The following is a 22,854-nucleotide window of genomic DNA, read 5'->3' as shown; positions in this document are numbered from 1 at the left end:
CTACCAGTTTCCTTCTGCCCCTGAAGTGCCCTCTCAGCCCCACATTCATTTTTTTCCCTTTTCTCCTTTTATGCATTTCCCAATGAAAAGTGGTAAATTCTGAACCAGAGTAGAAGCAGAGGAGATGAAAAAGGATCTAAAATGTAAAAATAGCCTGGAGAGGATCTCAACACACTGGGATCAAGCATATGATAAAGGAACAGGTCAGAACAGTCTTTCTCCGTGATCGACCAGCAGTCCCTGCTCCATTAAAGCAAGAAGCCCCTTCTCAGGATCATACAGCCTTCCTTCACCCACCCCCACCACGCCTTTGCCTGCCTTTGGCCCGTGTGTGTGTGTGTGTGTGTGTGTGTGTGTGTGTGTGTGTGTGGAGCAACTGTGTTTTCTTTTGTGTATGTGTGTGTGTGTGTGTGTGTGTGTGAGTGAGGGGAGCAACTGTGTTTTCTTTTGTGTTTCTCTTATGGTACTATAAAATCCCTTAGCACAGGTCCCTGATAACCTCCTTAAAGCAGGAAACCGATGATGGATTTTTTTTTTTTAAGGATAGTTACAATATGCCCAAACATTGTTGTAGGATATTCCATCTCTATCTATACAGGGGATTTCTAAGTTCCCAACAAGCAGATACCTTCCTTTCATGGTCTCAGTAACTCTTAACTACAAAGTGAAATACTTCAGCTTCCTTGAGATTAGTTTTTATTCGTGGCAATAATTCAACTAATATTCGACTAATGTGAATCCTGAGTCAAGCAAAGCCTGAGAACTAGCGTTGTCATCTTTAACGTATGTTGATTCTGCCAAGCTCATTATAACATGCCTAATCTGGCTTCTCTCTCTCCAACTGTCTAAAACACAGTACTCCAGCATGTTGACTCAAGACCGGAAAGGACGATGATATTGCAGTGGCACAGGCTTTTCTGTGACCAGCGTCATCACCTGTCAGACTCTTGATGAGCAATCAAAGGGATTGCTAAATTTCATGTCCAGCCCCAAACCAGGAAGTGCCGCCTAAGATGAGACCAAGACAAAAGCAATCCAACCTCAGAAACAAAACCAGTCTCCAGAAAAGGATATAAGTGTTTACAATCTGTGCTTACTGCTAGTTTGGATCAGAGCAAACAGGCTCCTGCTTGTAAAACATTAGTAAACTTTCAGATTTGCCCCACACACACCGGGGGGGGGGGGGGGGCGGGGAAGAAAAAAAAAAGGACACAAAAGCACGCAAGTATCCAAATGCATGTTCACACTCAGAGACGAATTTGTTTTTAAGATCCGCTTTCTTATCTACAGTTCAAACTTAGGCTAGATTTGAGTTAATGACAGATGGAAGAAAAGGTGTCTAATTCTCCAAATTCTTTGGAAAAAAGGTCTAGGCCACGCCCCGGTCCAGCTCTCCTGTTTCACAATCGCTAGCTTGGCCTCGACAAGTCGACCCGTGAACTGCAACCTACGGCTTCCTCCGTTTGTCATCCACCGAGAACTCTGAAGTTCTGGGGCTCGTCCAGGGAAGGTTTCTGGGTACGAACCCGGAGCGGAGGGTGTTAAATTACCGCTCTGGGCTGCTGACAAGTTTGGCCTGCTGCTGTGAACTCCGGGCAGGAAGGGGAGGGCCCAGCCGGGCAAGGGGGAGCGGGGCGCGGGCTCAGGGCTGGGTCAGAAAAGCTGCCTCACTGCACGGTCCTGCCCCCACAGCCCCGAGGTTTGGCCGGGGCCTCCTATACAGTTTCGCTGCTCCTACCCGGAGGCTGAGCCCGCAGCGGCTTCGCCACAAAATGTCCCAGCCCGGCCCGAAGCCTGCCGCCTCTTCCAGGCCCCGGCGCGGCGCCGCAGCCCGCCACACCCAGGAGGTGAGTAGCTCTCCTGTCTGAGCCCCGGGGCAAGAGACTAAGGGACCCTGCACTAGGAGGGCCGGGCCGCCGTCCTGGGGCGTTGCCCATCCTGTCCCAGCTTGGCACCTTTCAGGGTCGGGGAAGGGATTAGGGCTCAGTGCATGCAGGAAAGCAGGTGACCCGAGGTTCTCTAAATTGGGTAGTGACATTAGCGGGGTGGAGGGGCTCGTGGAGCAAAGAGGGCCAGTGAGACAGAGGCAGTGTGCACGGGAGTGGAGGTGGAGTAAAGCTCACTCGGGACCTCCAGAGTGAGTGGGCTCGTGTCACTGGACAGAAGGAGCCTGCCCTCTGTGTGTTGCCCCTACCTCAAGTAGGGAGTGGCAGCCTGAAGAACCAACACTCCTCCCTAACTAGCCTGGGGCCGAATCGGATGGGGCCCACGGCGCTCGAGATGGGCGGGCCTTAGCGCCCCTCCCCTTGTGCCCTCCCACCTGGCAGCTGTGAGGCACCCAGTAGGGTGCCAGCCAGGTCCCAGCCAGGCAGAGAGTCAGCCTAGGCTCACCAGCACCTCACTCTGCGTCCTCCACGGATCCCCATCCGCGCGTCTCAGAGCAAGTCAGGGGGTTGTCGCCATGGCCTTCGCAAGCTGGTGGTACAAGACGGTAAATAGAAGTAACCGAGCCTGGGCAGGACTGGGAAGGGAGTGTATTTATTTCGCCCCTCTGGGTGGTCAAGGAAATACTGTCAGAAGTTTGTCAGAAGGGGCAGGAGTGTGGCTCCGGTACAACCTCCTTGCAGACCTTCTGGTTAGGCTGGGGCAGAAGGCGGAGGCTCACCCTTTTGTGGTATGCGGATGAGCTCTGGGCTGTGGAGTCTAGGGGGCGAGGTGCACCAAACTCAGCTCTCACTCCCAAGTTGTATGGAAAGAAATCCTTACTTCTGCCCTCTGGAACACATACGTAGATACATAGACAAGAGTCACTGGAGCCCAGATCTAGTTTTTCAACTGCTAAATAAAGCTAAAACTTAAAAAGAAAAGAATGCTGAACGTGCAGTTTCAAACTCAAAAGAGGAGGGCGGGGAGTGGAAAAGAAGAAAACATCAGGGAGCAACTGTGATCAATGATACTCTTGAAAAGAAAGAGAGAGGTGAACAATGGGCTGGTATGGGAGAGAGAGAATGAGATATCTCACTACTCTGTATTACTTCGCAAGAGGACAAACGTGTTCTATTTGGTTAGTGCACTGAACAACTGTCCTACCAATTAAGTGTGATACCCAGTCAAGCTGGCACATGTAATGTTTTGAAACCAGGAAGCATGGTTTTAACATTACATTAAAAACAGACAAAGAAACAAGACTTCACAAACACTCTGAGAGTCATAAGTTGATTTATGGCAAGAATTTCAAAAACTTAGGTCCACCTTCCTTTCAGCATGTGGTATTAAAAAAATAAAGACAATCTTTGCATCTAGAAACTTTGTATTAAAATTAGAAAATGGTGACATATGCAGTGAGTATTCATTGATCACCCAGGTGTGCTAGCTTCAAGTGCACTGTAGAGTTCTCTTCTTGACTCAAATGGCAATACTTTCAATAAGTCAGTCTTTTAAAATGTGTTTCCCTATCTGTAAAATAGCCAAGAGAAACATAAGGACTAGATTCACCAGACATGCCACATATGTGTTTTCAGTGATGCTTCAACACTTTTCTGTGTTGTTTAAATGTTTTATTGATGTGTTCTAAGAGCAGAAGTTTTCTTTGAGTCATGACTGTCCCAGGAGTCTTATCAAAATGCACCCTTTAAATTATCTGCAAATATGAATGGCAGGTGTTCAACTAATATCAGACTTCTCCATCCAAGCTCAGCAGTGTCTAAAGGAAATCGTGCCAGACTCCTTAGACGAAGATAGCTTAAATCTTTCCTTTTAATGCCAACTGCACCATGTTAGCCACCTTGAGATTTCTGCTAAAATACTCATTAGGAGCAGGTTTGGGAACTATTGCCTAGACTGCAGCGTGATGGCAACTTTCTAGACTCTTTCAGCATGCCTGTGATCAAGCTCTAAATTTACTCTAGGAGAAACATGCAATGAGCCACAAACAGCCACATTAACAAAAATATTTTAAGAGGTCAAATTAATATTAGTGATGTTTTTTGTTAACCCATCCCAGGTAACCTTTTGGCATGTAACCATGTGCTAACAATTATGATTGTTCACCTCTTTTTTGTGTTAATTATTAAAAATCTGGATGTGCTGTGTGATTTATACCCACAGTCCCTCCCAATCATACTTGCAATTGTGACTAGTGGTATAGCATCAGACAGGAAAGCTCTAGGGGGGCAGTTTCTAAACTTAAAAAAAAGCCATTTATAAGTGATCACAGATCATTTTGAGAATTAAATGGAAGACATGTAGTACTTTCTCTCAACAATATACATATATAAAATGCAGCTTTAGGGCATGCAAAGCTTGTCCATAAATTTCTCTCAAATGGTTCGCAGAACCAACTTTAAACATATAGATACATATACATGTATGTGTTATTCTATGTATATATAAAATATGTATACATGTTTTCATACATGCAGTGTATATATAGTTTATTTGTTTATGTGCCTATGAATAAAGATTGGCAGTTGGACCCTTTTTTCAACATTTTTAGCTACCAATCAAAAATAATTTTAAAAATTGTGTCTTTACTGAACATGCACTAATTTTTGTTATTATTTCTCAAACAAAATAGTATAAAACTATTTTGCATAAAGCACAATGGAGGCTGTGCATAAGTTAGATGTAAACATGCCATTTTACACAGGCCGTCTGAGCATCTGCAGGATTTGGTTCCTGAAGTCAGTTTCCAAACGATCCCAATGGATGGTTGTGCACACATCCATCTCAGAATACTTCTGGTAAATCTTATAATATCTTTATTAGGATTCTATAAATGCTAAGAATGATGTGAATAATCTAACTTGAGGCAGAATAAAATTAGAATAATGTAAAGATATGTTCATTTAAGAAGATGCTACCTGTAAAGCCAGCCAAAGAAACATAATATTGTATATTTTCACATTGAATACCATCACAGTCTGAAAATTGTTCTGATTATAGTAAAAAAGTCACTTCATAAAATATTAAAAACTTCACTTACAGAATATCTGATGAGCATCCTGATTATCAGACTTAAGAGTAATTTTGCGTTACAGCAGTAATCAGATTCCTGAGTCATAAGTTGATTCTATTATGCTGTGATAATTAAAGGTGTTTCTTAGTTTAATTAGATTCATAGCCACAGTGAGAGCATAATCAAGGAGCCCAGTCATTTGGAAGGCTCCATCATTTCAGCCAGGCTGGGCAAAGTGTTGCAAACTTCACATGGCAATACAGACAACTTCAATGCAATGAATTTTAGGGAAAAAAACAAACAAACAAAAAACGACAAAATTATAAGGTCTGCACAAGGAGGATAGTATTTAAGGCAGAAAGAGTGAAGAGGTTAAATGTCACTTTTTTTGACTAACAGTCCCTAAATGGATCATTTTCCTTTGCATAAAAGCCTTGAAAACTGAGTAACATATGATGATATTGTTATTTAATCAGTTTTGCAACTTCCCAGAAAGTTAATTATATTATGCAAGTGCTTTTTAAAAAGTAGTGTGGCTCTTTGGGTTGGAAACAGAGGGTGGTCATTTGCGAGTCCAAGGTGGACAAGAGGGTAATTGGTTCCAAGCAGGCTATTTCAGGACTTGCAGGGTGTATCAGCCAGACCTTCATTTTCCCCACTTTGGGGTACTTTAAAGATATAAAATCTTATTAGCATGACAGTGAAGTTCCGTTCCTCAAGTTGTTTTACTTTCTTTTTATGAAAACTTACTAAGAAAGTTTTATGACTACCATATCATTGAAAAACATCTATCAGACTTTACCAGTTAAGAAAAACTGCCAAAACTCTTCCAGCCAGTGAAGAAATTTGGTTGGATAAGTTACCATTTCTGATGGAGAGCCAATTAATTCAGGAGAAGGAAGGCCTGCATGCAGGCATGCAAGGGGGTGGGTGTCCATATGCCATAGTGTGCATGTGGAGGTTTAGAGGACAACCTGTGGAGCCAGATCTCTCCTACCTGCTGTGTGGCTTCAAGTTATCAAAGTCAGTTGCCAGGGTTGGTGGCAAGTGCCTTTACCCACTGAGCCTTCTCACTGGTCCACCTTCTCTGATATTTTTTATTTTGTTCCCACAAAATTAGCTTGTGATGGACACTCACTGGTTTTTTGTTTGTTTGTTTGTTTGTTTGTTTGTTTATGGTTAATAAACTCTTTTCTGTGAGTTTTGACATTTTTCAGTTTTAAAACTAGAATAGCTAGGATTTTGCCTTTGGAGCAAACACTTGAGATAAGAGTCACCTACAGTTTTCTAGACTTTTTCTTAGTAAAACTTTTACATATGAACAGAAGAAAAGGGGTATAATGAACTGTCACAAATCAGCTGGCATCATTAATAGTCAACATTCTATCTTGATTTAACACCAGATCCTGCTCCCACACAAAGTATTTTAATGCATGTAAATTGCTACTTTAAGTGTTCCATGCTTAACCAAGTTGTAGGCTCTTGAAAAGAATGGAATTTTTCTTTCTATGTGCAGTTAACTTTCTCTGGTGTGATCTGTGTGAGACAATCTCATGCACAGTGATGTGCTGGAGCACCAAACACTTACCATGGCAACCAAGGCTCTTAATACTTTAGGGATAGTAAAACACTAAATTCTTCTTCCCTGGTGTTTCTTGACTTAGAAAATGAAACTTTCTTATCTATACTTAGTTCTCATATTTGTTTTACACAATCAAACTGATGTAAAGAGGAAAAGAGCTGTGGCATCACTTTGTATTTTTTAAGAGCAGCTTTGTCCTTTAGGCCTACTTCTATTCTTTATTGTTGTTGACTGTGTTCCCAGTGCAGCAAGAAACATGGGCTTAGACAATTCTAAAATCTCGTTCTTTCTACAGTAGCATCTTTTTCAATAACTCTTAATAAGAGGTATTATTAGCCAGGATAAAAAAAAAAAAAAAGAACCAGACATTGGGCCAGGCTCCACTTTAACACTGAAAATATACTAGCTATTGGGATAGTACAATTCTCTAGAAAATGAGGAGAAACTTAAAGGCTAAATTATTTACCCAAGATTACATAGCCTTCAGGTTTCTAGTCTATCAATTTATCACATCAGCTAAGAGTTAGCAGTGATTCTGAGCATTTAAGTCTTGGGAAATATAAGACAGGGAGTGGGCTACCCAGGCAACAGATCAGATTGAAAAGCCAGCAGAGAAAGGTAAGGTAAGTAGACTTTAGAAGTTAGGAGAAGCTACAATAGTCATAGGCAAGAGGGACTAAAGGAGCTTCAAGATCACCTTGTATAAGCCAAAATGACAATTTTTTTTTTGGCCTGCTGCAGACACTATATCCTGGATAAGCCCTGAGATCAGAGAGATGTTAAGGGTCGGTGCACACATTCATATCACTCCAGGTCAGTGGTTCTCAACCTTCCTCATGCTGCAACCCTTTAATAAAGTTCCTCATGTTGGTGACCCCCAACTATAACATTTTCATTTCTACTTCATAACTGTATTTTTACTACTATTAGGAGTCATAATGTAAATACCTGTGTTTTCTGATGGTCTTAGGCCCCTGTGAAAGGGTCATTTGATTCCTAAAAAGGTTTCATCTCACAAGTAGAGAACCACAGCTTTAGGTTCTCACCCAGACACTACTTACCTCTCATTGGCCAAATCCAGTTTGAGATTATCCATTCTGACAAGTAGAGAACCACAGCTTTAGGTTCTCACCCAGACACTACTTACCTCTCATTGGCCAAATCCAGTTTGAGATTATCCATTCTGACAAGTAGAGAACCACAGCTTTAGGTTCTTACCCAGACACTACTTATCTCTCATTGGCCAAACCCAGTTTGAGATTATCCATTCTGACAAGTAGCCAGCCTAGATCTCTGATGACACCAACAAAAGTGTGGGGAAGGAATCCACCTCCAGGTGCACAGCCCAGGACTACCCCTGTTTTGAAGCAAATCAGCTTTACATCTCAGTTCTTCAGCTTGCTTGGTGAATAATCTCATTTTAATTAGCAGACTCCATGCAAGCTAAGGGTTTGTTGCTGTTATTTATTTTATTTTTCTTTTGGAAAACACCAATTTGCACATGGCCCCTTAATTTTTCAATCTATTTCTCAGTCTTCCTACTTCATTTAGTTTAGTTACCTAAAAAGACCAAACATACTTCTCCAGGTATTTTCAGAGGTTTATGGAAATAAATGCATTTAAACAAGCACTGTGACTCATAGTCTTACTCTATGTCCAGAAAAGGAGAGAATGTAATCTCCATCTGGTTAGAAAAGCAGTGTGTGCATTTAGGAAGTCATCCGTGAGCGAGTGGCAATCAAGGGGCAGTTTGTTTGCTTTACTGTGAGATAGGCTGCTGTAAAGATAGGAAGATCTAATTCTTCTCACAAAGGCTTGGAACTGGACCAGAAATGCCAGAGTCAAAATAGGGCACTGAGCTCCACTGTTGAGCAATCGGTTTCCCCAGGTGATACCCAGCCTGCTTGACCCTGGGAAACTTCCCATGGTACCAGCTCAGTTGGTGTTCTGAAAAGCAGGGAGCTCTTTTATGGTGTGTACAAGACCAATTGTCCCTGATCCTGGATGCATAATAGAAACAGCAAAGGAATTTTAGAAAAAATTATCTACTCCCTGACCTACACAGTCACAATCTAATATCCTACACTCTGGCACAACTGTCTTCCAAAGCTCCTTCAGTGCTTACAGCGTACTGGGCAGGATGGAAGCCTTGCTAACCTACTTGGGTGGTTTCTGTCCTCTGGAGGGTGCCGGGACAAGGCTTCCTGGAGTTTGTGACAGGACTGACAGAACTGGGCTGCATGTGCTGGGGAGATCCAGGGCTCCTTAGAAAACCTTATCCTCACTTCACAATTTTGCTGTCGTGTCTCTGGACCTGACTGTGTATGTCTGAATGACCTATATCCATGCTGAAGTACAGTTTTCAAGTAACATTTTCAATCAACTTTGTTTAGACATCACACATTAACCATGTAGTTTACTCATTAAAGTACAAGATCAATATTTTAAAGCATATTTCCAGATTGATGCAGCCATTCTTATAGATTATTTCTATTTTCTCCTAAAAGAAACTGTATATTTCCTTTTTAATTCTTAGTTTCAGAAGCACACTAGCCTTAAGCACTTCTTATACTCCTGGAATTACTGGTTCTCTGTCTTCCATTATAGGCAGATGTTTGTATCCCACTTGGTGTGGCATGTACCCTTGTCTCTGTGTGTACCTGTGTGTATCTAGATAACACTAAGGAAGGTCCCCAGATGCTGCAAAGCAGAAGTCCCTAGCAGGGTACAAGCTCCTGCTGCAATCCTTGTGACTCCTAACTTCCTCATAGGTTTATGGCTTTGCTGTGGGGAACTATTTCAAACATAAAATGTTATGTCTTAGAATGAGGACACAGGACAGCTATCCTTGCCAAATATCTGCCAGTGTCTGGGATAGAAAGAATTTGGAGAATTATTCCTCCTTGATGTAAGAGAGAAAAGCTTTTTATCTGCCACCTCTCCCAAACACACACCAGCCACTAAACTCCTATAGCACTGGCCACTTCTATCTGTCTTAACCCTGCATGGTGTTCTGTCTTGCTCTTTTCTGGCTTTGGCTTTTCCTCTAATCCACATTTATTAAGTGTTGACTAATTCTTTATAACAGATTAGTTTTAAAATCAGAATATGTTTTGCTCTGCTGTTTTGTTTTCATGTTAGGATGCTAGATTACCATAAAGACTTGATGCAAATCACAAAATCCTATCTAGGTTGTACCTGATTCTATATGGCCCAGTCTTTTACCAGATTGTAATCATTAAGTGTCTTGGCAGAGCAGAGCATCAACTCTCTTTATCCACAGATGAGGAGACACTGTGTGGTCCCTAGTGTCATTATGGAGAGCAAAGGGGAACACATGCAGAATGCCTAGCACTGACACTAGTTTCTTTCACCTCATGTAGAATCCATTAACAGTATAGTCCATTCTCTTTTGGAATCTGTTGCTCCTTCCCTGCCCCGTGCTTCTTTCCTCTGTTGCCATCCTACCAGCCACATGTGGTTGTGGTAAACTAATTTTTCTTCGTTACCTTTTAGAAAGATTCGCTACAGATTTCTTAGATAGATCAAATATCACCCTCACATATTTTATTCATTATTTGAATTACATGACTCGTGGTCAGTTATTCCCAGTGTTAGATACTTAAATTTCAGTGAAAAGATTTAACTGATTTGATGTTATTTAGAATAAGCCTTAGAAGCTGTGAGGGCAATTGTAAATGGGCATTTCCTATCTGGACTGCCCACTCCCCATCCTGGCAACTGCTTCCAAATTACCAGAGACTTAATATTATTTATAAATGCTTGGCCAATAGCTCAAGCTTGTTACTATCTAACTCTTACACTTAAATTAACCCATATTTCTATATATGCTTTGCTATGTGGCTCATGGCTTGTTACCTCATTTTTTTTACATGTCCTGTTTGCTGGGCAACTGGCTGGCATCTCTCTGATCATGCCCTTCTCCTTCCCATCATCCTTAGTTTGGCCAACTCACATATACTTCCTGTCTGGCTACTCACCAATTAGCATTTTTTAAACCAATTTGAGTGACAAATCTTTACAGTGTATAAGAGGATTATTCTACAGCAGGCAATGATTATAAAATTGAATGTCATTAGGAAGATCTTGTTAATGTCCTTAGCATAATAATGGCATTGGATTTATACTGGGAACTGTGCTAAATTTAAGGAAATTCTTAGTGTTTGAAATGTTTAGTGTTAAATTTCAAGAGTTTTGCAGTTTACTTTCAAATACAGGTATACAGCATAATCCTGTGCACATGTTTGTGCAAATATAGCAAAATACAGTCTATTGAGTGATTTTGTTTCATCTGAGAGGAAGGAACTTCAATTAAGAAAATACCTCCATAGAATCCAGCTGCATCAAGCCTGTAAGGCATTTTCTTAGTTAGAGTGGTGCCATCTCTAGGCTCATGGTCCTGGGTTCTTTCTATAAGAAAGTAGGCTAATCAAGCCATGAGGAACAAGCCAGTAAGGAGCACCCCACCATGACTTCTGCATCAGCTCCTGCCTCCAGGTTGCTGCCCTATCCTGACTTCCTTTGATGGTAAACAGTGATATGGAAGTGTAAACCGAATAACCTTTTTCCTCTCCAAGTTGCTTTGTTTATGGTGTTTCATCACAGCAATAGTAACCACAACTAGGCATACAGTAATAACATTAATTGGCTTTTGAATCTAAGTGGTGGAAATACAGGAAATCAGGATATTATTCTTAAAACTTTTATGTATGTTTGAAAAACTTTAATAAAATGCTTGATTAAAGAATTTACTGAAAAAATTTTATTCAGGAAGCTGTAAAAATGTTGGAGCTTGATCATAAATGATTTTTATTTGTGTCAATTATTTTTAATAAAAACCTTTCTGTTCTATTAAAAATGTAAATTTTTGATATTAAAAAATACCAGTGCTTATAGTACATTTAAAGTTGAAATTGTAACTCAGCATTTTAAAAAGCATATAACTCTCTGAAAATATTGTTTGGAATCTACAAACCTTGGGGGATTTTTAGTGTCTCTATAGAAGAAACTAAATGTCTGGGACTGTGGTAGAAATCATAAAGCACCCTAATGAAACATTTTTTAGAATGGGCTTAAATCATACATGTTGCTGTACTTCAGTGAGGAAATGGCTCTCAGCATGCTTGCTGGTGGCTAGCCACTATGGCTCACATTTGCCCCATGAACAAGAAGGTCCTGTGGAGAGGGGAAAGTTTACTGAAAAGACCAACTTATATTGTCCCACTTGTAGAATGGAATGTCATACTGCAAACAAAGCAAAATAAAACAAGAAACCCACAACACTCAAAGCTTTGAACAACCAATAAAACCCTGGGTATTGTTACTTTACTGAAAAGGCTATATGGTTACAGATGAGTGAATGTGCTGTCCTGGTTCTGAAGTTACTGAATCTGTGAGGAGACAGATTGAATGGTTTTGTAGATTTGACCCTATCAAATACTGTCTTCAAACTGAATGGCTTTTTTAGAGATGTGAAAGAGTTCAGACAAAATAAATTTAAGTGAGTTTTCCTGAGGCATAATACAGTTCATGAATAGGGCAGCATTAAAACCTAAAAGTTGAGAGAGCTGGGTTTCAGCAGCAGGAGTGATAGAGCTTTCACAGGCTGAACACAGATAAGAAATTACTGGATTTGCCTTATTTGGGTTTTGATCTCCTAAGAGGCCTCTAGTTTTGTAGGTAATCATCTAGCTGGCTGTTTGTAATAATCTGAGATGGCTGGATTATTTTTATATAGTCCATTACAAATACAGCATCCAGCTTCTGTTTCAGGGCTTATGCAAGAATATCCTACAGAGCTAACCTCAAACTAACAGCTTCATGATTTGAGGAAATTATATTCTAGCCCTTAGTGTTGTTGTTGTGTTCACCAATTATAACTTGGTATATAGTTCTAGTATACATGTGGCCTTGTGGACCTGCTTATTCTTTACTTATCTGTTTGCTTATTAAGACCCAGTCTCAACATGTTGCCTAGGCTGGTTTCAAGTTTCTGGGATCAAGTGACCCCTCCACCTTAGGCTCCAGTAAGTCAACATTGTCACACTTGGGTTATGCACAGGCTCTTAGATCCTATTGTTTGTTTGCTTTATTTTGTTTTTGATTTTTTTTTCAAGATTCATCAATTACTCAATGCTGATAGCTCACAGTTTTAGATCTAGATAGGATATCCACAGAGCAATAATAAATACTGCAGGGAATTCTTTTCATCAAATTGTTTCAATATGGCTCATTTCAGTTATTCACTTCCATCTGAAAGTGCTTCTGTAGGGAATAAAATTTACAGGAAGTATTCTTGACACGGGTGAGTTCTTATATCTTGGCCATTTTCTTTTCCTTTAAATATATTTGTTGATATGGCTGAGGTTGCTATCACCTACTTTCATCTAGCATAGTAAAGTGGGAAACAACAGAATTGAAGTGAAAAACTTGCCTTTGTTACTGTTTCACACTTACTAGTTATGTGTCCCCCAAACAGAAGATTTCTTTATTTTTTATTATTAGTTATTATTATTATTATTATTATTATTACTATTATTATATTGGTGTTTTAATTTTACACATCAGCCATGGGTTCCCCTGTCATGCCCCCTCCTTCCCCCACCCCCACCTTCCCCTCAATCCCTCCCCTCATTTCCCATCTCCTCCAGGGACAACACTCCCCTGGGTATGCATTTAAACATGGTGGATTCAGTACAGGCAGGTCCAGTCCCCTCATTCCAGGCTAGGCAAAGTGTCCCTGTGTAAGCCCAAGGTTCCAAATAGCCAGCTCATGCACTAAGGACAGGTCCAGGTCCCACACATCCTGGATGCCTCCCAAACAGTTCAAGCTATTCAATTGTCTCACTTATCCAGACTGACTGATCCAGCTGGGGGCTCTACAGGCTTTGGTTCATAATTCATGTGCTTCCATTCATTTGGCTATTTGTCCCTGTGCTTTTCCCAATCTTGGGCTCAACAATTCATGCCCTTACAATCCCTCCTCTTTCTCGACAATTGGACATCTGGAGTTCCACCTGGGGCCTGGCTAAGGATCTCTGCATCCACTTCCATCAGCTATTGGATGAGAGTTCCAGCACGACTGTTAGGGTGTTTAGCCATCTGATCACTGGACTAGGTCAGATCAGGCTTTCTCTCAACCATTGCCAGTAGTCTACAGTGGATGTATCATTGTGGATTTCTGGGGACCTCTTCAGCACTCTGCTATTTCCTGTTCTCATGTGGTCTTCATTTATCATGGTCTGTTATTCCTTGTTCTCATTCTCTGTTCTTGATCGAGCTGGGATCTCCTGCTCCCCTAAGCTTTCTTTCCCTCAAATCTTGCCCTTCATTACACCCACTGTCGTCCAGGATATTCATGTAGATCTCATCCATTTCTCTGTCATTGGGTGATCCCTAGGTCTTTCCTAGGGTCCCATTTTCTAGGTAGCCTCCCTGGAGTTGTGTAGCAGTCTAGTCATCTTTGTTTTACATCTAGTATCCTCCTATGAGTGAGTACATACCATGTTTGTCTTTCTGAGTCTGGATTACCTCACTCAGGATGATTTTTTTTCTAGATCCATCCATTTGCCTGCAAACCTCATGATGTCATTGTTTTTCTCTGCTGAGTAGTATTCTTCAGTTGAAGGGCATCTAGGTTGTTTCCAGGTTCTGGCTATTACAAACAATGCTGATATGAACATAGCTGAGCAAATGCCCTTGTGGTATGAGTGAGCATTCCTTGGGTATATGCCCAAGAGTGCTATAGCTGGGTCTTGGGGGAGATAGATTCCCAATTTTCTAAGGAAGTGCCATATTGATTTCCAAAGTAGCTGTACAAGCTTGCATTCCCACCAGCAGTGGAGGAGAGTTGCCCTTGCTCCACATCCTCTCCAGCATAAGCTGTCTTCTGTGTTTTTGATTTTAGCCACTCTGACAGGTGTAAGGTGGTATCTCATAGTCATTTTGATTTGCATTTCCTGAATAATTAGGGATGTTGAGCAATCCCTTAAATGTCTTTCAGCCATTTGAGCTTCCTCTGTTGAGAATTCTCTGTTTAGTTCTATAGACCATTTCTTAAATGGACTGTCTGGCATTTTGATGTCTAATTTCTGGAGTTCTTTATATATTCTGGATATCAGCCCTCTGTTAGATGTGGGGTTGATGAAGACCTTTTCCCATTCTGTAGGCTGTTGTTTTGTTGTGGTGACCATGACCTTTGTTCTACAAAAGCTTCTCAGTTTCAAGAGGTCCCATTGATTGATTGTTTCTCTCAGTGTCTGTGCTACTGTTGTTATATTTGGAAAGTGATCTCCGTTGCCAATGCGTTCAAGACTACTTCCTACTTTCTCTTCTATCAGGTTCAGAGTACCTGGATTTATGTTGAGGTCTTTGATCCACTTGGACTTAAGTTTTGTACACAGTGACAGATATAGATCTATTTGCAGCCTTCTACACATTGACATCCAGTTATGCCAGCACCATGTGTTGAAGATGCTTTCTTTTTTCCATTATACAATTTTGGTTTTTTGTCAAAAATTATATGTTCATAGGTGTGCGGGTTAATGTCAGGGTCTTCAATTCGATTCCATTGGTCCAGATGTCAGTTTTTATGCCATTACCAAGCTGTTTTTATTACGGTAGCTCTATAGTAGAGCTTGAGGTTGGGGATTGTGATGCCTCCAGAGGTTGTTTTATTGTACAAGATTCTTTTGGCTATCCTGGGTTTTTGTTTTTCCATATGAAGTTGAGTATGATTCTTTCCAGATTGAAGAATTGTGTTGGTAATTTGATGGGGATTGTGTGGAATCTGTAGATTGCTTTTGGAAAGATCACCATTTTTACTATGTTAATCCTGCCTATCCATGAGAATGGGAGATTTTTCCATTTTCTGACATCTTTTTCAATTTCTTTTTTCAGGGACTTAAAGTTCTTGTCATATGGCTCCTTCACATGCTTAGTTAGAGTAACCCCAAGGTATTTTATATCATTTGTGGCTATTGTAAAGGGTGATGTATCTCTGATTTCCTTCTCAGCCTGTTTGTCTATTGTATGTAGGGGGGCTACTGATTTTTTTGAGTTGATCTTGTATCCTGCTATGTTGCTGAAGGTGTTTATAAGCTGTATCAGTTCCTTGGATGAATGTTTGGGGTCACTCATGTATACTATCATGTCATCTGCAAATAGGGAAAGCTTGACTTCTTCCTTTCCAATTTGTATCCCCTTAATCTCTTTATGTTGTCTTATACCTCTGGCAAGAACTTCAAGTACTATATTGAATAAGTATGGGGAGAGGGGACAGTCTTGCCTTGTTCCTGATTTAAGTGGTATTGCTTTGAGTTTCTCTCCATTTAATTTGATGTTGGCTGTTGCCTTTATTATGTTTATGTATGTTCCCTGTATTCCTGATCACTCCAAGACCTTTATCATGAAGGGGTGTTGGATTTTGTCAAATGCCTTTTCTGCATCTACTGAGATGATCATGTGTTTTTTTTTTCCTTTGAGTTTGTTTATGTGGTGTATTACATTGACAGACTTTCGTGATACAGATATAATAGGATGAAAGGATAGATTAATGAACTTACCTTTAAAGAACAACAACTTGTTTAAATTGTTCTACATTGGTATAGATTTAAGTCTGTTGCTACAAACTTAGAGTTAACTTTGTTATACTGCATGTATATTTCTACTCTTGTTTATATTATGTTTCTACAGCTCATTTAAAATTGTAATGGATAATTAAAAAAAGATTAATAATTAGTCATCTATGATAATCATACTCATAGCCATGTTAGTTAAGTCTTCTAGGTATACATAGAGATATTTCAGATAGATAGGTAATCTTCAAATACTTCAAAGACCTTCAGAATATGGCATTTAAAATATTTTTAAAATTTAGATTTTTCTGGACAGTGAGACATGTCTGCTCCTGGCAGCACCAATTTACTTCAGAGAGGAGAATGGGCATTAAAGACATTTCATATCTTATCTTCACCTTTATAAAAATAGCCATTTGGGCAAGAAACTGTTCTTGCCTGGACTGCTTGATCAACTGGACATGCAGAACCCATAGAAAGGTGACCACTGAACTTGGCTTGACAAAATGGTCCTTCAGGTTCCTGCTTCGCAGAGGAAACTGCCAGACATTCTACAGGTCACTGAGAGAAGTGATAGAGACTCTAGCCCTGTGGGCTAAAGACAAATGCCCCAACTTTACAAAGGAACATTAGGTGACTGTCCAGGCTGCCAGCTGTCTCTGTCTACCCTGCAAGACTCCCGAAAGTTGCTTACATCCTTCTCCCGGTTCTCAGGTAATATTATATCCTTCTGAGGTCTTTGATGTGGTTGAAGACTAGATAGTTATAATTTTGCTCAGTTATGATACAAGATAAGTTAGATATAAAACCTTAGACTCACCAATATAAGATAGGTTATCTTCTTTAATAATGTAACTATAATTCTTGCTTGGTAATTGTTTTGTTATATGTAATTTTACTATGTAAAAGTTAAAATCTTCCTTAAAAAAAAAAGAAAAGGGGAAGTGCTGTGGATATCGCTCTGTACAAATAAAATGCTGTTTGGCCAGTGGCTAGGCAGGAAGTATAGGCGGGACAAGAGAGAAGAGGATTCTGAGAAGTGGAAGGCTGGGGGAGACTCCACCAGCTGCCGCCATGAGAAGCAACGTGTAAAGACACTGGTAAGCCATAGACTAACAGAAATGGGTTAATTTAAGATAAAAGAAGTAGATAACAAGACGCCTGCCACGGCCATACAGTTTCTAAACAATGTAAGTTTCTGTGTGCTTTCTTGGTTGGGTCTGAGCGACTGTGAGACTGGCAGGTAAGAGAGATTTGTCCTGACTGGGCCAGGCAGAAAAACTCCAACTACACTTTCGTATGTAGAACCACCCTTGTATCCCTAGGATGAAGTCTACTTGACCATGGTGGATAATTGTTTTGATGTGTTCTTGGAGTCTGTTTGCCAGAATTTTATTGAGTATTTTTGCATCAATATTCATGAGGGAGATCGGTCTGTAGTTCTCTTTCTTTGTTGCATCTTTGTTTGGTTTAGAGATCAGGGTAATTGTAGCCTCATAGAAGGAGTTTGTTAATATTCCTTCTGCTTCTATTGTTTGGAACAATTTAAAGAGTATTGGTATTAAGTCTTCTTTGAAGATCTTGTAGAATTCTGCAGTGAAACCATCTGGTCCAGGGCTTTTTTTGGTTGGGAGACTTTTAATGACTGATTCTACTTCCTTAGGGGTTTTTGGACTATTTAAATGGTTTAACTGGTCTTGATTTAACTTAGGTATGTGGTACCTGTCCAGAAAATTATCCATTTCTTTTAGATTTTCCAGTTTTGTGGAGTAGAGGTTTTTGAAGTATGACCTGATGACTCTCTGGATTTCCTCATTGTCTGTTGTTATGTCCCCCTTTTCATTTCTGATTTTGTTAATTTAGATGCTCTCTCTCTGTCTTTTGGCTAGTTTGGATAAGGGCTTGTCTATCTTGTTGATCTTCTCAAAGAACCAACTCTTTGTTTCATTCATCCTTTGTATTGTTCTCTTTATTTCTATTTTCTTGATTTCAGCTCTCAATTTGATAATTTCCTGGGGTCTGTTCCTCCTGGGAGACTTTGCTTCTTCCTGTTCAAGGGCTTTCATGTGTGCTGTTAAGTCACTAGCGTGAGATTTCTCCAGCTTCTTTATGTGGGCATTTAGTGCTATGAATTTCCCTCAGCACTGCTTTCATAGTGTCCCATAAGTTTGGGTATGTGGTGTGTTCATTTTCATTGATCTCTAGGAAGTCTTTAATTTCTTTCTTTATTTCTTCCTTAACCCTTTGGTGATTCAGTTGAGCATTATTCATTTTCCATGAGATTGTAGGATTTCTGTAGTTTTTTTCTCTTGTTGAAATCTAACTTTAAACCATGGTGGTCCGATAGAACACAGAAGGTTATTCCAATTGTTTTGTATCTGTTGAGATTTGCTTTGTGGCCAAGTATGTGGTCGATTTTAGAGAAGGTTCCATAGGGTGCTGAGAAGAAGGTATAGAAGAAGGTTCTTTTTTGTTCAGGTGGAATGTTCTGTAGATATTGATTAAGTCCATTTGAGCCATAATATCAGTTAAGACCATTATGTCTCTGTTAAGTTTCAATTTGGCCAATCTGTCCAGAGGTGAAAGTGGGGTGTTGAAGTCTCCCACTATTAATGTGTGGGGTTTTATATGTGATTTAAGCTTCAGTGCTGTTTCTTTTACATATGTGGGTGCCCTTGTGTTTGGGGCATAAATGTTCAGAATTGAGACTTCATCTTGGTGGATCTTTCCTGCGATGAGTATGTAATGTCCTTCATCATCTCTCTTGAATGATTTTAGTTTGAAGTCTATTTTGCTGGATATTAAGATGGCTACACCAGCTTGCTTCTTAAGAGCATTTGATTGGAAAGTCTTTTCCCAGCCTTTTATTCTTAGGAGGGGTCTGTCTTTGAATTTGAGGTGTGTTTCTTGTATGCAGCAGAAAGATGGGTCCTATTTTCATATCCATTCTGTTAGTCTGTGTCTTTTTATAGGTGAATTAAGTCCATTGATATTAAGGGATATTAATGACCAGTGATTGTTCATTCCTGTTATTGCTTTTATTTTTTTAGTGGTAGTGTATGTGTACTTCTTTTCTTTGGGGTTTACTGCTGTGGTGTTTTCTATTGCCTGTGTTTTCATGGGTGTATCTGCCTTCCTTAGGTTGGAATTTTCCTTCTAATGCTTTTTGTAGGGCTGGGTTTGTGGATAAGTATTGTTTAAATCTGGTTTTGTCTTGGAAGGTCTTGTTCACTCCATCTAGGATGATATAAAGTTTTGCTGGGTATATTAGTCTAGGCTGGCATCCATGGTCTCTTAGTGTCTACATGATATCTGTCCAGGTCCTTCTGGCTTTCAAAGTCTCCACTGAGAAATTGGGTGTTATTCTGATGGGTTTGCCTTTATAAGTCACTTGGCCTTTTTCCTTTGCTGCCCTTAACATTCTTTCTTTATTCTGTACGTTTAGTTGTTTAATTATTATGTGGCGAGGGGACTTTTTTGGGGGGGGGGGTCTAGTCTGTTTGGTGTTCTATAGGCTTCTTGTATCTTCATAGGCATCTCATTCTTTAAGGCAGGAAAGTTTTCTTCTATGATCTTGTTAAATATATTTTCTGAGCCTTTGAGTTGGTATTCTTCTCCTTCCTCTATCCCTATTATTTGTAGGTTTGGTCTTTTCATGGTGTCCAAAATTTCTTGGACATTTTGGGTCATGACTTTTTTGGTTTTAGTGTTTTCTTTGATGAATCTAGTTTTTCTACCATATCTTCAACACCAGAGATCCTCTCTTCCATCTCTTGCATTTTGTTGGTTATACTTGCATCTGAAGTTCCTGTTTGTTTACTCAGATTTTCTATTTTCAGCATTCCTTCTGCTAGTGTCTTCTTTATTTTTTCTATTTCCCTCTTCAGCTCTTGGACTGTCTCCCTTGCTTTTTCATGATTTTCTTTCAGGGACTTATTGTTTTCTTCTGCTTTAATTGTCCTTTCCTCTTTTTATAGCATTCTTCCCATTTTTTGTTTGTTCCTCCACTTTATTTATGATTTCTTCTATATAAGGCTCTAGCCTCTTCATGATGTTACTTATAAAGTTGTTGTCGTCTTCTTCTTCTTCTTCTTCTTCTTCTTCTTCTTCTTCTTCTTCTTCTTCTTCACTTCCATTCTGTGATGTTCAGGTCTAGCTGTTGGAGAAGGGCTAGGTTCTGGTGATGCTGTATTGCTCTTTATTTTTTTGTATGTACTTCTGCCTTGGCATCTGCCCATCTCCTCATGGGTTTGTTCTTGGTCTTATCAGTATTCTTTGGTCCAGACAGAGCTGACAGATTTAGGGAGCCTCTCTCTGGTCCAGATTGAAGCTCAGGGCCAGATGGGAGCTCTGGTCCAGATGAGATTGCTGGCCAGATAGTAGCTGGGGGGCTGAACTTTGAGTCTCAGGAAGTCCCTGGGGTCTTCTTATCTTGTCCAGATGGGAACTTCTCTTGTCCAGTTGGGAGTTCTGGGACAGGATGGAAGCTCTGGTCCAGATGGGAGTTCCCTGGCGGATGGGAGCTGGGGGCTCTCTTGACCAGATGGGAGTTCTGGGGCAGGATGGAATGCTGGACACTGGTCTCTAAGTATCCAGAAGTGGCTGGGGTCTCCAGCAGATGGGTGTGGGAGCAAGGTGTCAAGTGGGTAGTGTCCACTGGAGGGTCTCTCTGGTTCAGATGGGAGTTCTAGGGCAAATGGGACCTGAGGGCTGGTCTCTGAGTCTCAGGAAGTGGCTGGGGTCTCTGGCAAATGAGTGTGGGGGCAGGGTGTGGAGACTGCAGGGTCTGCCTGCAGTCTTGGAAAAGGGGAGCCTTCTCACAGGGCCTGCTGATTGGCCAGAAACTGGGGCCAAGTTGCGCAGGTCCTCCCAGGATGGTGCCAAGGGGTGGGACCCCCAGATTTCTTAACATGCTTAATTTCTCATTCATAAAACCACATGACTCATTTTTCATTATCATATAAGAAGGCATAAAATAAATTGTGGATAATACAAATAGTTATTATTACTCTTCTTATAATTTCTGTCTACATATCCGTGTTATGATTCTGTCATAGAAAATAGAACATTACTTTTAAATTTGGTTTATTTTTCAGTTCATTGTTTTAAGTGTATAAGTGTTTAGCCTGTATGTCTATGCACCATGTGCAAGCCTGATGCCCATGGAGGACAGAAGAGGGCTTTTCCCTTGAAGTGGAGTTACAGATGGTTGTAAGCTACCATGAGGATACTGGAATCTAAACCCAGGTATTCTGGAAGAGTAGCCTATGCTCTTAACCATGGAGCCATCTCTAGCTCCTATAAGGATGATGAGGACTGAAACCAAGAGAGAACTGTCATTTTTCTCACATTTGACTCCCTTGTCTTATTTTTTCTAGTGTCTAGCACTTCTCATAGTATGAAAGAAATTAAATAATACTTTGTTTCCTCTTCCAAGGAACATGCAAATAGTTTTTTTTAAATGATGATCAATAGAGCAAAGTGAATATATTGACTTATTTTACCTTATTGCCAAAACAAATGAGCATTTGAACTTTTTGAAGCAATATATTCCTCATAAAAATACTTACATCTATCTTTATTGCATAGGAAAATAATTATTATTTTATTTATGGGTGTAATTAAAATTTAAAAGCATAAATAGGAGCAGTTACATGCATGGTCTTTCCTTCACATTTTATCATTTCATGTTGGTAAATATTCAATGGAAGAACTCTGAGAGAATTCAGAGCTGTTGGAACTGATGGGTGATCTAGAAGATTGTTGTAGACCTTTGTCCTTATATGCTATTTTCTTGTGCCCATGCTGAACTGTTGCTTAAGTATGGCTTTACACACAACATGGTCCTTAAAAGATCTCATCTCAGTGATGAGCCAGATATCTCCCCTACCAGTAATTTGTGCTTTAGAAGTCCATGAGGTACTTTATAGGGGATTAGATGCCAAAGTGGCATTACCATCAGCTTTCCATGTGGTTAGTTATAGACTGATTTCCTGGCTCCTAAATGAATATCTGTATGATCCTTTGATTTTGAGAGGCTCCAGCTAATGGAGAATTCCCAATATTCTCTAGGGCAACATGAAAATGGTGCTTATTTGTTGTTGTTTGTACAGATAACCTTTCTGAATTAAAGATATAGTTGTCTTATATCACTTTCCTCTATTAAACATTATCTTTTTTTCCCTTTTATATTTTTAGCATGTTAATGAAAAGAATACTGGATCATCTTCCAAATCAGGAGAAAAGAAAGGATCAGATGAGGTAATTTCTATAATATTGATTATCATTCTCCTTGTTTTGCTTTTAAAATTATGAATTCTGTTTTGCAATATTAAATAATGATGTAGTAAGGTATGCTTATTGGTCAGTTGACAAATTTATGGAGTTTTTTGTATGTATTTGTACTATGTTACATATGTGTGTGTGTGCAATGATGTTTGTAACTAGATACTATGAGTGCACATGTACCTGTGTGCATGGATTTGAAGGTCAGAGGTAAGTTGCCTTCACCTTTCAGGGTCTCTGTTACTTCTCTGCTATGTACACAAGGTTAGGTGACCCAGAAGTTTTCAGGGATTCTCCTGTTTCTGCCTCTCATCTCCCTCTAGGAGCCCTGGGATTCACACTATGGATCCAGCTTTTTGTGAGTTCTGGGGATTTGAACTCACATCATCATGCTTGCACAGCAAGTGCATTTGCCCACTGAGCCACATTCCCAG

General features: G+C 40.1%; 1 protein-coding gene across 4 annotated transcripts in view; it reads left to right on the top strand.

Annotated features, from left to right (window-relative positions):
- Nucleotides 1-1,277: 1,277 nt before the first annotated feature.
- The window catches only part of Cast (calpastatin), a 113,263-nt gene continuing 91,686 nt past the window's right edge, over nucleotides 1,278-22,854 (top strand). The window contains exons 1-2 of one of the 4 annotated variants that reach the window (XM_036207414.1): nucleotides 1,278-1,847; nucleotides 22,334-22,396. In XM_036207414.1, coding sequence (XP_036063307.1) covers nucleotides 1,773-1,847; nucleotides 22,334-22,396 — 138 coding nt within the window. In that variant the 5' untranslated portion in view covers nucleotides 1,278-1,772. Of the gene's footprint in view, nucleotides 1,848-2,400; nucleotides 2,492-22,333; nucleotides 22,397-22,854 lie in introns of those variants that run through there. The other 3 variants (XM_036207412.1, XM_036207413.1, XM_036207416.1) reach the window with 3 other exon arrangements.

This window comes from Onychomys torridus, chromosome 15, assembly GCF_903995425.1.
Source record: "Onychomys torridus chromosome 15, mOncTor1.1, whole genome shotgun sequence".
Lineage (NCBI taxonomy): Eukaryota > Metazoa > Chordata > Mammalia > Rodentia > Cricetidae > Onychomys > Onychomys torridus.
Note: the sequence above shows the minus strand (reverse complement) of the source record. Positions and strands in the feature narration are given on the sequence as shown.